This window comes from Budorcas taxicolor, chromosome 9, assembly GCF_023091745.1.
Source record: "Budorcas taxicolor isolate Tak-1 chromosome 9, Takin1.1, whole genome shotgun sequence".
Lineage (NCBI taxonomy): Eukaryota > Metazoa > Chordata > Mammalia > Artiodactyla > Bovidae > Budorcas > Budorcas taxicolor.
This window is the reverse complement of record NC_068918.1, coordinates 7252313-7268758: the sequence shown is the minus strand read 5'-3', so window position 1 is coordinate 7268758 and position 16446 is coordinate 7252313. Positions and strand designations below refer to the sequence as shown.

At 38.0% G+C, this 16446-nt stretch overlaps 1 protein-coding gene across 1 annotated transcript in view; it reads left to right on the top strand.

Annotated features, from left to right (window-relative positions):
* The first annotated feature begins 14254 nt into the window (after window positions 1-14254).
* IMPG1 (interphotoreceptor matrix proteoglycan 1) overlaps window positions 14255-16446 on the top strand; it is a 156017-nt gene continuing 153825 nt past the window's right edge. The window contains 1 exon segment of the mRNA XM_052646034.1: window positions 14255-14321. Within this exon segment, the coding sequence (XP_052501994.1) occupies window positions 14255-14321 (67 nt within the window).

Here is a 16446-nt window from a genome sequence, read left to right as displayed (position 1 = left end):
TATTGCTATCATTCACATCCTCTCTCAGCCCTAAGATTCCCTCCCTCCATCCCTGTTCTGATGCAGCTTTTGTCAGATTCCATCTTCTGCTCCTACCCTCTCTCTGTCCAAGGCAGCCCTTTTGGTTTAATCCTGACAGTCAATAGGAGCTGATCTGGGGGGATAAACCCAAAAGATAGGCATCCCCCTTAGATGACATTCCCACCCGTGCCCCCTTGTGTTTCTGGGTGTTTTATCCATCCTCCCTAACATATACAGGGGAAGCTCTCTAAGCTACACAGTGTGACCCTTCTATTAACAAGAAAGACACTTACTCAAGACACCCAAAGGGCAGAGGAGGACACTGCATTTTTTTCCCCTTCATTCTTTTTTTTAATATAAATTTATTTATTTTAATTAGAGGTTAATTACTTTACAATATTATATTAGTTTTGCCATACATCAACATGAATCCACCACAGGTATACATGTGTTCCCCATCCCGAACCCCCCTCCCTCCTCCCTCCCTGTACCATCCCTCTGGGTCATCCCAGTGCACCAGCCCCAAGCATCCAGTATCATGCATCGAACCTGGACTGGTGATTCACTTCATATATGATAGTATACATGTTTCAATGCCATTCTCCCAAATCATCCCACCCTCTCCCTCTCCCACAGAGTCCAAAAGACTGTTCTATACATCTCTGTCTCTTTTGCTGTCTCGCATACAGGGTTATTGTTACCATCTTTCTAAATTCCATATATATGCGTTAGTATACTGGATTGGTGTTTTTCTTTCTGGCTTACTTCACTCTGTATAATAGGCTCCAGTTTCATCCACCTCATTAGAACTGATTCAAATGTATTCTTTTTGATGGCTGAGTAATACTCCATTGTGTATATGTACCACAGCTTTCTTATCCATTCATCTGCTGATGGACATCTAGGTTGCTTCCATGTCCTGGCTATTATAAACAGTGCTGCAATGAACACTGGGCTACACGTGTCTCTTTCAATTCTGGACACTGCATTTTTATCAGAGGTCACAGAACCTCTTCGCCCCAAATCATGGATTTAATACCCATGGCACTGTCTACCTGCCCCTCCTATTGACACAGGAAATGCTTTATCAGAAGTCCAGGCTCTTGTCCAACTCATCTAAAAGAATTTGGGTGAGGAACACAAAGCACAAAGGAAAACACAAACACACACAGAGGGGCAATGAGAACAAAGAAGCAAATTATTTAGTAACTTTCACAGAAGCGGAAGTTACATACTCTGAGAAGAAGAGTGTGAGTGTCCTCAGAAGTGAGGGGAACACTGTAGGGTTGTTGATCACCTCTCACTTTATATTTACCCCTTTGAATGGGTGGAGGTCTTTTGATTAAAGATGGGATATTCATTGAGTTGAGGCAGGGCCTGTATTGTACCAGTTTCCATCAGCCCCCGGTCTTGCCCATTTGTCTCCTGAAGTCATTGAACATTAGCTGTAAGAGTTGTTCTGCCTTAAATATTCGCTTACTAGTCCAGGACCACATGTGGAAGGTCATACAGTGGTCATCAGCTTCCTATGTATTTTTTATCACAGAAACTCCATAAAAACTCTTTCATGGTCAGAGTTTCTTGCTCAGATGTTACAAAGTTTCTGTTTTAGATGCCATTCCTCCATGGTGCCATGGCCTCCCTAAGTGCAAAACAAGGAGGTGGCTTTGCTTTTCTGCCTAATGCCTGACCCTGTCCTTCCTGCTTCCCTAGGACTAGTCCCTTCTAGGAGTGATTCAGCCACTCCTGGGTAGTCACTCATCTTGATGGTGATGGAAAGACCTCAAGAATCCCCTTTGCCTGACCAAATTGAAGAGGCAAAGCAACTACATGAGCAAAAGGAAACTTAGAATCCTAAGTGGACAGTCATTCTTCTACCAAAGAAAAGAGGTGCAAGTTTCCAGAGATGGAAACTGCCCAGATTCCTATGATGCCACTCTATCCATGATGTCCAAATTAGTGAAGGAAAAGACCAAGGCCAACAGTGGGCTTCAGATGTGACCCTATGTTTTCATCATCTTCTCTTTTTATTCAATATTGCTGTGACTTCGTGATTTATAAGAAAATGTACTTGCTCTTCTTCCCTGTTTCTGGCACAGAGCTCCCCCTTTAGAATTTCCTAAGTGAGCATAATGCGAAGGGTGTCTCTGATTATGTTAATGAGATGGCTTAGGACCCCATGTTAGGATGGAGGCTGGTTGCCAGGGACCCAACCATGAGATTAGAGGGTGAGAACTCTCAGTCCCACTTCCCCTCTGGGGAGGGGAGATGGGCTGGAAACTGAATTCAGTCACCAATGATCAATGACTTAATCAACTGTGCCCACATAATGAAGCCTCCATTTGGTTTTTCAAGCCCAGAATAACAAGCTTCAAAGAGCTTCTGGGTTATCAAACATATAGAGATTTGGGGAGAGTGATATATTCAGGGTATGGAGGCTCTGCATCCTTTCCCCAGACCTTGCCCTTCACATCTCTTCCATCTGACTGTTCCTATATGACTGTTTATATGATATCCTATCATATAAAACCAGTAATCTAGTAAACAAAATGCTTCTGAGCTGTGTGAGCCACTCAGCAAGTCTGTGAAACCCAAGAAGGTGATCACTGTCGCCTTCAGTCTACAGCCAGTTGGTCAGAAGCCCAGATGACAACCTGGACTTGCAACTGATGTTTCAGGTGGAGCAGGACAGAACTCTTAACCTGTGGGATCAGACACTATCTCCAGGTAGGAAGGGACAGAATTGAGATGAGTTAAAGGACACCCACTGAGAAGGAAATGGCAACCCACTCCAGTATTCCAGCCTGGAGAATCCCATGGACACAGGAGCCTGGGGGCTACAGTCCATGGGGTCGCCAAGAGTCAGACATGACTGAGTGACGAAGCACACATGACACCCAGCTGGTAAGGATCCAAGAATTGCTTCGTGGTGTGGGAGAAAATACCTCTACATGTACACATTCCGAAATGGGTGGTCAGAATCCATTAGTTCTTAATTTTTCTGATGAGTATCAAGAGTGGCAGGAGAAAAATCAACAACCTCAGATATGCAGATGATACTACTCTGATGGCAGAAAATGAAGAGGAATTAAAGACCTCTAAAGGAGGGTAAAAGAGGAGGCTGAAAAAGCTGGCTTAAAGTTCAACATGAAAAATACAAAGATCATAGCATCTGGTCCCATCATGGCAAATAAAAGGGGGAAAGTGGAAGCAGGGACAGATTTTCTTCTTTTGAGCTCCAAAATCACTGCAGATGGTAACTACAGCCATGAAATTAAAAGACGCTTGCTCCTTGAAAGGAAAGCAATGGCAAATCCAGACAGCATATTAAGAAGCAGAGACATTTTGCTGACAAAGGTCCATATAGTCAAAACTATGGTTTTCCAGTAGTCATGTACAGATGTGAGAGTTGGACCATAAAGAAGACTGAGTGCCAAAGAATTGATCCTTTTGAATTGTAGTGCTGGAGAAGACTCTTGAGAGTCCCTTGGATTGCAAGGTCAAACCAGTCAATCCTAAAGGAAATCAACCTTGAGTATTCATTGGAAGGACTGATGCTGAAGCTGAAGCTCCAATACTTTGGCCACCTGATATGAAGAGCTAACTCATTGGAAAAGACTGTGATGCTGGGAAAGATTGAAGGCAGGAGGAGAAGGGGACAACAGAGGATGAGACGGTTAGATAGCATCACTGACTCAATGGACATGAATTTGAGCAAACTCTGGGAGACAGTGAAGGACAGAGGAGCCTAGCATATGACCTCCATGAGGTCGCAAAGAGTCAGACATGACTTACCAAACTGAACAACAACAAAATCACTTACATGCTTAACACCTGTTTTCCTTCTAGAGGGAAACTAGTGAGGACCCATGAAAAGAACACAGGCTTTGGAATTTAGATGCAGGATGAAAACCCTGCTTATCTCTACTATTAATAGTATTCTTTCTGAGCCTCAATTTCCTCATCTATAAAGCAGAAATAAAAGTATCAATAGCATTTACCTCATAGAGGTGCTGAGAAGATGCCATCCATGAATATATAGCACCTAATGGAAAGCTTGACATGTAGTGGTCACAAACAATTATGTTAGTTGATTAACAAATGGGAAAAGTTCTTTATAATACTGAATGATTCATTTTGGCAACCATTTCTCATTTCTACTGATTTCAGGTGAAATAATATATACTGCCCTTTTCACACTACCTTGTACATTTTAAATACACCTCTGAAATTCTGCCAGCAAATAAAGGGGAACATTCATTTATTTAAGAATATATAATTATTATTTGACGGTTAACCACCTTGAAGTACTTCTGAATTAACAGTGACCCACAATTAAGAACAACAGTACTTATAGAAAGACCTGATGGTCCCAGAAAGCAATAATAATAATAATGAGTATTTACCATTTTTGTTTGCTTCCCAAATAGCAGGTATCAATGTTAAGTTACCAATGCAAAAAAATTAATAAGGTACTACTGTCAAAAGAAACTTTTAAATACTTGTCATTGTAGTATAAATTATATGCATTCATGATCATATTTTTTGCAACTGAGCAGGACCCAGTGAAGAATTCCCCAGGGACAGACCACACACACACACACACACACACACACACACACACACACACACACACACACACACACACACACACACACACACACTGTGTCCCCTGCCTCTTGTTTGTAGAAAAGCTTTACCTTCCCATCTCTGAGTTTCAAAGAGCAAATTTAATCAGAGAAGTAAAAATGCAAAAACAGAGGAAAACAGTAAAGTAAGACAAAATAATAATAGTTTAGCTATGAAACCAAGTCAAGGACTTTTAGTTCCTCTTCAAAGACTATAGACAATATTCTGAGCTGTTTTGCAGATATTGATACCTCCGCCATGGGAAGAAGTTAATTGCATGTTAATCACCAGCACAAAGACCCTAGATAGGTTGGAGCTAGAAAATTGATAACTGAGATTCCCAAAACTTTGTCCTTTATCTCACCATCAATCAATCAAAGATGTATGCAGAAGCTGATTAGCACCCTGCAATCCACACCCCTAACCAGACCTTCAAAAATCCCTTCCCTGAAAGCCATTGAAAACTTTGGGTCATTTGAGCATGAGCTGCCACTTCTCTTTGCTTGTCCTCATGTTGTAATAAAGGCTGTACTTTCCTTCACTACAACCTAGTGTCAGTAGATTGGTTTTACTGCAGGTGGAAGAGCAGCCTCAAATTTGGTTCAGTAACAATATCATATAGGATATTTTTAAGAATGCAAAGTAGTCTATACTACATTTTCTTTTAACCAACATGTTTTATTAAGCAGGCTATTAAGTAGAATTTATTTTCAAAACTTAAAATTGTTGCTTTTTTTCCTAGAGAAAGAATACTGATGTTTCACAACAGGGTTAAAAACTAAGTATAACACAGGGATATACAGCAAACGAAGAAAGTATTATGTTATCACCTATCAGCTTTTCAGCCCATAAAAATATATATTAGAAATATTTATATATGCAGCTATACAGAAGTATGGGCTTCCCAGGTGGCACTAGTGGTAAGGAATCCCCACCTGCCAGTGCAGGAGATGCAAGAGACTTGGGTTCGATCCCTAGGTCAGGAAGACCCCCTGGAGAAGGAAATAGCACCCCACTCCAATATTCTTGCCTGGAAATTTCCATGGGCAGAGGATCCTGGCAGGCTGCAGTCCATGGGGCTGCAAAGAGTCAGACATGATTGAGCGACTGAGCACACGCACCCACATGTAAGTATGTTTCCATTCTAAGTCCTCAGACCATTTTTCCTGGATATGGTTACTTAAAGGCAGATCCATCTTTCATTGAGTTCAATTCTCATTTTCAGATGCACAATTTTGAGTAAAAGCCTACACCAATTTGATGATTCTAATTTTCTTTAGCTATCACCAAAATAATCTGTAGTTGAAGAGGAGAGCTGAAAACTTATTACCCTATTCTACCCTCTAGATACTCCCTCAAAATAAAATTAAAGGCATTTCTAAAGTATAAAGCCACAACAATAAACAGAATGAGAAAGGAGACAATAGTAATAAAACTTTAAAATTTTTGCAGTAGGTAAAACAATTAGGACATCTGAGACAATTCTCTAGCTGAAGAAATGTAGAAAGGCTGGATGCAATATAAAAGCATCTAATGGAAGGGAACAGAGAACTAACAACTAATGAAGCAGAACAGAGATTTACAAGAGGTCAGAATCAAAACAAGTGAGCCCAGCTCTGGGGGCTGCATTTGCTCCAAAGCGTTTGCGATCTGTATGAAACACAGAGGCTGAACGGGGCTTTGAAAATCTCTTGGTAGGAAGCGGACAAAACTTGGAGTCCAGGTCATAGCAGAGCCCTGGTGAATTCTGAAGAGCTGCCTCCTAGAAACAAAGGTGAAACTAGGTGATCCATGCCTTCACCAATTAGAGCCCAGCTCCTGTATAGCCTAGGAAATCTCTAACTCAGAAATTTCATTACACTGATCTTGGATTGCTAGTAATTCTCAGTGCTGAGAAGAAGCAAAGGAAAATTCTCTCTGGAAGGAAATATCCTAGACTTCAAATTCTTTCTATAAAATTATTTTTTATATTTTAATAAACTTTTCATATTAGAATAAATTAGACTTACAGAAAACTTGTGAAAATATTAGAGTTCCCCTATACCCCTATGGAAGCACAGTGTTCCCTAATATTAATACCTTCTATTACTATGGTACATTTGGTACATTTAATGAATCAATATTGATACCTGAAACCCATTAACTGAAGCCCATACTTTTTAAAAATTTTCCTAGGGTTTGTTTTTAATTTTAATGTCTGTTTCCTGTTCCAGGAACAGAAGACGTGTTCTGCTGTTCTGCGCCAGGACACCACATTGCATTTAGTCACCATGTCTCCTTAGGCAAGTCCTGGCTGTGATGACTTTTCCTATCTTTGATGATCGTGACAGTTGTTAAGGAGAAACTGCCAGGCACTTTGTAGAATGTCCTTCAACTGGGATTTGTCCGACTTTTTTTTTCTCACGATAGGAGCAGGATTACGAGTGTTTTGGAGGAGGACCGCAGAGGTAAAGTACCATTGCCATCACACGGTAGGAAGGCGGGTGCTGTCAACATGCCATCAACATGACTATGCACTCAACATGACTCTTTTGTTGAAACTGACCTTAATCAAATGAGATGTGCGTCAGGGTTCCCCACTGTGAAAGTTACTCTTTTCTTCCTCCTTTCCATCTTGAACTCTTCGGAAGGAAGTCACAAGTCACACTTAAGGAGTGGGAATTATGCTACACTTACTAAAGGGATGTTACCTACACAAATTTTTTGGAATTGTTCCACATGGGATATTTGTCTATTCTCTCCTGTTTATTTATTCCACAATTTATGTGTCACCATGGACTTGTGGGCATTTATTTTACACTTTATGTTATAATCCAAACTACTTGATTCCTCAGATTGCTTCAGTCTGGGTCATTGGGACCTCTCTTGGGTGGCTCTCGTATCCCTTTGACAGATGCCACCAGTGTTCAGCTTTTTGGCTCTTGTTTTGTTTGAGCACTTCCTTACTTTCTGGCACTACAAGATGCTCCAGATTCATCAAACTTCCTGCCCCAGTTTTAAAATCAACCTTTTCTCCAGGAGTCCTGATTTATTTCCCTGAAGAACAGGAAGAACCAAGATCTGGGTGCTAAGTGCACTCACTCCCGGGGTACCATAGCTTCTAGGCTCTTTCAGCTGTTGGAGAAAGAAAATATGTGTAAACTAGCCAGTACATATGCACAAGTCCATAAATGTTTAAATACAGACAACAAACTAATACAGCCATCTCCATCTATGTAAAACTAACCCAACCTAGATAGCATACTCAAAAGCAGAGACATGACTTTACCAGCTAAGGTCCGTCTAGTCAAGGCTATGGTTTTTCCAGTGGTCATGTATGGATGTGAGAGTTGGACTGTGAAGAAGGCTGAGCGCCGAAGAATTGATGCTTTTGAACTGTGGTGTTGGAGAAGACTCTTGAGAGTCCCTTGGACTGCAAGGAGATCCAACCAGTCCATTCTGAAGGAGATCAGCCCTGGGATTTCTTGGGAAGGAATGATGCTAAGACTGGAGTACTTTGGCCACCTCATGTGAAGAGTTGACTCTTTGGAAAAGACTCTGATGCTGGGAGGGATTGGGGGCAGGAGGAGGAGGGGACGACCGAGGATGAGATGGCTGGATGGGATCACGGACTCGATGGACGTGAGTCTGAGTGAACTCCAGGAGTTGGTGATGGACAGGGAGGCCTGGCGTGCTGCGATTCATGGGGTTGCAGAGAGTCGGACACGACTGAGCGACTGAACTGCACTGAAGCATGTGTTTATACTGATCTCTCCAATTCTACTCTATTACCATATCTGTTATTTTTGCCTCTTCTACTTGCTTGTCTCCAACCTCCACTCCAACAGTGAGAAATCTGACTCAGATCACTCATTTACATAACTGTTCAGTTCCAGCAGGCACACAGTTGTTTCAGAATTGTTAACTCATACCCTTGTGAGTATGAGTTAACAATTGAGTATGAGTATGAAAAAAAAAAACAATTTTTTTCAACTAGAGTACACTGCCTAGGTACAGTTCCTTTTGCCTGTTGTCTGACAGACATTGCCAAAGTTATATAGGTCAGCTTTTCCCCCACCCTCTTCAGTGACGGTTTCAGACATTTTTAATAAAGTTATTTAGTTACAGCCTGCACTGTCACAATTAGCATAGTTAGGTACTACCTGAAGGATTTATTTTTAACTTACATGCTTTCAAATTCATTCCTCTGCTATAAAGTTCTATGGGTTTTGAAAAATGTATAATGTCATGCATTACAGTATTATACAAAGCAGTTTCATGCTCTCAACATCTGTGTTCATCTATTCAAAGTACACATACCCCAAAATGCCTACAAATGTTTCACCTGTTTGTCCCTTCCTAAGTGTCATATAAATGGAATGACATGGTATGCAGTCTTCTCAGAATGGCTTCCTTAACATAGCAATGTGCATTTAAGATTCATCCGTGTCTTTGCATGGCCCAGTTCATACCTTATTACTAATAGTATTCTCTTGCATGGGTAGGCACAGTTTGTTTATTAATTCATCTTCCAAAGAACATCTTGTTGCTTCTGGGTTTTGGTGATTGATTATGAACAAAGCTTCTATAAATATTAAAGTGCAGGGTTTTGCATGGACCAACATTCTCAGTTCAGGTGGGTAAATACCTAGGCTCGTGATTGTTGGATTGTACGGTGAGACTGTTTAGCTTTTTTAAAAAATTGCCAAACTGTCCTCTAAACTGCTTGTGCCCACTTGCATTCCCACCAGTAATGAATGAGAAATCATGTTGTTCCACATCTTTGCCAGCAATTGGTGGCATTAATTTGTATTAAGTTACCCTAATAGCTATGTAGTGATATTTCATTGATGTTTCAGTTTTCATTTCTTAATAACAAATGAAATTGAGCATCTTTTCATTTGATTATTTGCCATCTGTACGTCTTCTTTGGCGAAGTGTCTTGTTCAGACCTTTGGCTCATTTTTAACTGACTTGTTATGTTTTCTTATTGTTGAGTTTTAAGCTTTCTTCATATATTTTGGATCCATGTCTTTTATGAGAAATGTGTTTTGCAAATATTATCTCCCCGTTTGTGACTTAACTTTTAATTTTGTTTACAGTCTCTTTAGAAGGCCAAAAGTTTTTCACTTTGATAAAATCCAACTTACTCTTTTCTTTCATGGTTCATGCTTTCATCTTCTGTTTAAGAATCTCATCATTAAGCCTGAGCTCAAAGAGATTTTCTTCTACATTTTTATAGAATTTTACATACATTTTTCAATTATGTGCATGATCCATTTTTACTTCCTTTCTGGGTAAAGTGTAATGTTTGTGTGTAGGTTCATTTTTTCTTTGTCTTTTATAGGATTTTTTGGTGAGGGGGAGGATTCATATGGAAACATTTGTTGAAAAGACAGTCCTTTTATCCATTGAATTGTTTTTGCACCTTTGTCCAAAATCAGTCAACTGTATTCATGTGAGCCCTTCTTGACTCTTTATTCCATTTCATTAATCTTTATGTCTTTTCTTTCACCAATACGATGCTATGTCTTGCTTATTGTACTATAACTCTTAAAATATAATTTTTATCATACAATAATAAAAGATAACCACTTGTACAAGGAGATGAGGTAATAATGAATAAGAAAAAGACAACAAACACAACACCCAGAGCTCCATAATTTGGAGTTATCAAACTATTCTTTCTATGCTCAATGAGATAAAACACAAAATTAAAGATTTTAACACAGAGGCATAAACTACTTTTAACAAATGATGAAGCAGACTTGAAAAAGAACTAAATTATCCTTCAATAAAAAGTAAATAAACTTAAATAAAAAACTAAATGGATATCCCAGAACAGAAAAATACAGTAACTAAAATTAAAAACAGTAACTTATATCCAGCTGAAGAGATAACATTGAAATAAAAGATGAGTCAATATAGTGAAAGTTAGAGGGAGGAAAAAGGCAGGGAAAACATGAGCACATGAGACACACAGATTTTACGACAAAGGTGGAGTTTCAAAACAATACAGAAAATGATTCTTTCAACAGATGGTGGTGGGATAAGCAGAAGTATGCAATGGTGCTTGCAGATGTGTGGTTAAGCAGCAAAAATAAATAAATAAGAAAAGCAAGTAAGTGATCACCATGGAAGTCAGAATTAGTGATTATATTTCATGGAGAATAAAGGTCTTTCTTTGTGAATAGGACCATGCATCACTCTGGAGGACTATTAATATTCCCTGGTTTTACTTGTATGTTACCAGGGTGTTCACTTCATAATAATTTTATTGAGCTGAATATGTAGGTTGAAGCCAAGTTTTAAAATATGGATAAATGGCAGTAGACTTAGAAGGACTAATCTTAAACTGGCAGGAGACAAAGCTCTGAAACAATCAAATTTACATATATATTTACATATATATATTTGTAAACAAGTATTTGTATAAATTGTATATATTCGTATATATTACATATTTATATATATATACAAATATATATATTTGGATATATCCAAATTTACATATATATATAATATATATATATTCTTCCCTAGTAGCTCAGCAGGTAAAGAATCTTCCAGTAAACAATCAGCAGGTAAACAATCAAATTTACTTATATACATTTACATATATATATTTGTGTATATATGTATACAAATATTTGTATACATATATATTATATATATAAATTGTATATACTTGTATACAAATATATATATTACAAGTTTATATTTATAAATATATATATATTTGGATATTTGTATATATCCAAATTTACATATATATATATATTCTTCCCTAGTAGCTCAGCAGGTAAAGAATCTGCCTGAAATGCAGGAGACATGGTTTGATCCCTGAATCAGAAAGATGCCTTGGAGGAGGGTTTGGAAACCCACTCCAGTATTCTTGCCAGGAGAATCCCATGGGTAGAGGAGCCTGGTGGACCACAGTCCGAGGGGCTGCAAAGAGTTGGACATAACTGAGCCACTAAGCACACATGCACTCATATAAATGTAAATATATATACACATATATATATATATTTAATGCAGAGTACTTCTAGATATGTAGGTAACTTAACAGAAGATTACATTAAAAATAGAAGAATAAATTGAAGTAGCTAATAATCACCTAGATTTCCAACTCCCCTCCCCCATTCCGTTATTTATATAACTGTCTTTTTGCCATCCAACAGAAGGATGAATGTTTATTTTCTGAACAGGGTAAAGCATTCTCTGGACTATTAAATATTTGGCAGATTTGAGAATAAAGGTACTTCCCTGAAAACAAGAAGATTAAATTAAAATATATATCAGACTATTAAGACCCAAGTTCCAGACCTATTTTTTCACTCTGGTACTGATTTTTTGGGAGTTAGGCTATCTCCTAAAATCAAGAGATGAGTATAGTCTTTTCAGGAAGATCTGACCACCTGGGGAGGAAATATTTAAAGATACTGACTTTAGATATTCTGGGAAAAGATTTGCCAAATGTAGCATAAAAATGTAGAATTCTCAGTTAAATTTGGATCTTAGATAGACAAATAATGTTATAGTATGTCACATGTAATGCTTGTGACAAATTTATACTACTACACTGAAGACCACAGTTCACAGGTTCCAATATTATGCACAAAACTTTCAGTCAACTATTTACAGACTTTAAAACAGGTGAGTGGTCAGCCAAGAATTATCAGATATTTGTGAAAAGCTTTGAATATAAAAGATTTTAAAAATTTAAATTCAGCTTGGATGAAACAGGCAATAAAAGAAAGTAATTTTTGAAAATGTTACTAATGTCATTAAAGAAGTAAAAGAATTTTTATCCTTGAAATCCTGAAATAGTATCTTATCAAAATTTTTTAAAAAGACAAGAATTTAAGACAGAAACCACCAAAAACAATTCCCCAGAAATTACAAATGACAGTAAAAATTTAAGGTTAAAAGATTAAGTTAGAAAATGTTCTAGAAATGAGAATAGAAAGAGTATGGGGGAAATAGAAGAAAGTGTGAATTTTAAAAGTCAGAGAATCAGTGCAAGAATGCCACCATCTGAGTAATATGGGTGGGGAATCTACAGAAATCTGTAAGAACAATGTTGATCACAACATATGAGTTCAATACCTGTTAGTAATTATAGTATATTCCAGGCTCAGCAATATGTAGCATGCATACAGTCACAATAACGTAAGACTGAATTTTCAATACACTGAAAATACAATAAAATTGAGGCGGGTGGAAGGATAGGACTAGAGTTTTGTTTATGAGGGTGGGGAAGGATTGGATGGGGCCAGGGGAGAGGGCGTTCTCAACACTCATTATTTGACAATGCCTGAAAGTGAAAAACAAAAAGATTAGCAACAGAAGCCTACTATTTAGAGGTACTAATGAGACTACTAGAAGAATTAGCTTAAAGAATTAAAAGTGGTTGCTGTCCAAGACAAAATCGGCAGATGCCCGTGGGCACTTGCCATCTACCTCTACCACGATTACCTCACGTGCTGCTGCAGCTGCTGATCGTCAAAACTCCCTGAGAGGAGCTCAGGGTGGAGGGCAGGAGCGAGGCACGCTGTGCTGGGCACAGGGGGACTGGCAGGACAGGTCTTCATAGTTAGGTGTTTTCAGGAGCCAAATTTATGAGCCGAATTCTTGTATCTTCTCAAATCTAGAAGAGCGACTGTTCCTCATGACCCGCAGAAAGCTTCCCCAGACTAGCAGAAAACTTCTGGAAAAATATGTGCTTGGTGGCATGTACCTCCACTTCCCCAAAATCTCAAATATATTGCCATTCCCCTCTGCTTCTTTGGAACAGTTTCTCAGAACTGTTTGAGGTGCTGTCTCCTGGGTTGCAGTCTCCCTTTTGCGGCAAATAAAACCAGCAACTCTCATGTGGGGTATTTTTTTTAAGTCAACATTACCTTTGAATGCAAGTAGGTATGGTACCATTACTTTTCACAAATCTTGTAGAACTATTTGACTCTATACATTCTGTGCAAAAAAAAAAATTTTTTTTTCATTTAAATTGGACTTTAAAAGGTCATCTGTGCACTCACAGATGCCAGAAAGAAAGCTATAGTCAAAGCAGTTCAATTCTGTGAGAATGGAGACAGCTTTGCTACCTCTGGAGACGAACATATCAAATAACCACATACTTCCATGGGCTCACAATTAAGTTCCTTCAATGGCTGATCCTGCGCATGTCATTTTGGAAAACATTTGACCCTAACTGTCAGCCGCCATCTGCGTTTGTCAGGAGTTCCCTGGCTCTCTGTGTCCCTGTAATAGGTGAATAACTAACGGGAAAAGCGTTCCTTCTGTCTGTGGACACTTGTTTTTAATGGCATTTGGGGTCCCGGAGCTGGGCTGACAGATGCTCTTCCAGAAGGTTAATGAGATAAAGGTTCTCCAGCTGGTCCTTAAGCAGAGATTACACCTGAGGGGAAGATAAGGAGATTATTCCAGAAGCAGGCACTGCCTCCTGTTCTTCATAAATTGGCACCCTCATAAAGGTAAGCCAAGAAGGTTATCCTCAGTCAATTCAGTATTTCATTATTTTTCATATTTCTGTCATATTTTTTAATGTGAGTGTGGGCTGTTCTGTGACTATTATCAGAAATATCAGTGCACAAAAGCCAGGATGCATTTGGAAGCTAGAAGAGTTATTTTTTTCCTTTGGATTTTTCTTCAAGTTCAAGCAATCAAAGGTAAGTTAAATACTTCTTCATTTTTTTAACTGCTTATATATATAATCTATTCACAAAGGTGAACAGTCAAAATCAGGGAAGTCACCACTGTATTTCTGAGGGCTCGTATACAGCAGGCCCTGAATTAATCATGACTGAATGATCGTCAGAAATGACTTTCACTTGATTTTTTTGAAATATTTGTTTTATATTTACATTATATGTTTTTTATAGTTTCATGCTAAGTGCAACTTACGTAAACAAGAGAGATGAATGCATCCTATTTGCTCTTTAAAAAAATGAACAAAATTCATAACACTAATGTTTAGCATTAGTAGGTCCACAAAAAACATGAAATTAATACTTTGTCACTTATGATCAGACAAAAAACATATTCGTTACTTTCTCATAGTTAAATCATGAGCTGCTTTCCCTTAGAAAATAGCAAATATGCTTCATCTTCAGAGTCCATGATGAGGACCAACTCAGAAACTTGGTTGCTTGTAAAGCTATATGCATGAAAGAACTAGGCACTGCAAGTTTTTATGGCAAATCTTCAAGTGAATCTAAAGCAAGTCACAAAAATAGGTATATTTCAGAAAAATAGTGTACTAAAAATAACCTGTTGAAGAAAACTTCACTTTTTAAAGTATAAGACTGATCATTATAACATACTTAATCTTCTTAAGACATCTGAAATCAGTAATGTTTAGTTCTGTAAGGATGATGTAACTTTCCACATCAACCTTTTAACTGAAGCACTGATTTTAAAATGGCTGTGGAAAAGTAAAACACATACTTGATTGCATTTCTTAAGTCACAAAAAAACAGATTCCAACAGTTATTTTATATGTAACGTCTTAGTCATTGCATTTGGAGGGAAGAGAAAATTTATGGAAAAATGATATTAAAACTCCCTTTATGTTTTGCTATCTATTAATGATAAAGGATGGAGAAAAAGTTTACTTACCTTTCAGTTGTCAATTATATATAAATGTTTACATTTATAAAAACATTTTAATTAGAAACAAATGATGAGATTTCAGTATATTCTGAGCTTACTCTGCTAAAGCAAACCAACTGTCACTTTCCAAAACCTGACCCATCAAATCAGCTTTGGTTTTATTTGTTTAATTAATTGCTAACTAATTTAGCTATTTTTTTTCTATTTTCATATATTATATATCAGCTACTACAATTTCAAATAGCATAATTACATATAGAAAGTTAAGTGAAAGAGGCTTACCAAAAGAACTGCTATTTGTTATATGCCGATGTCTAAGAAATAAAGTACTATAACTGCATAATAAAAGATCTTACATGGTTACTTGTTTGGAGCTTTTTATTCTGAAAGAATCTCCGATCTGTGATTTTCTGTTAATCTTCATTAGTGAGGTTTACATTAATTAGAGTTTATGTACTTTAGCCAGATTGGTTTCCCATTTATGGCTAATTAGGCATTATGACTGGTTTCCCATTTATGGCTAATTAACCATTTACATAGAAAATACTTCTGGTAGAGAGAGGAGTTCAACTCAATAAAACTAGCTTTTGAGTTTAAAAGCTGGGAATTTAAAGTCAATCAGTAAGCTACTTTAGTCACTCACTCATGTCTGACTTCTGACTCTTTGTGACCCCATGGAATGCAGCCCACCAGGCTTCCCTGTCCTGCACCAACTCCCAGAGCTTGCTCAAACTCATGTCCATCGAGTCAGTGATGCCATCCAACCATCTCATCCTCTGTCATCCCCTTCCCCTGCCTTCAATCTTTCCCAGTTTCAGAGTCTTTTCCAATGAGCCAGTTCTTCGCATCAGGTGGCCAAAGTATTGCAGTTTCAGCTTCAGCATTAGTCCTTCCAATGAATATTCAGGACTGATTTCCTTAACCATTGACTGGTTTGATCTCCTCACAGTCCAAGGGACTCACAAGAATCTTCTCCAACACCACAGTTTTGGCACTCTGCTTTCTTTAGAGTACAATTCTCACATCCATACGTGACCACTGGAAAATCCATAAAATTTGATTACATGGACCTTTGTCGGCAAAGTAATGTCTCTGTTTTTCAATATGCTATCTAGGTTGGTCATGGATTTTCTTCCAAGGAGCAAGCATCTTTTAATTTCATGGCTGCAGTCACCATCTGCA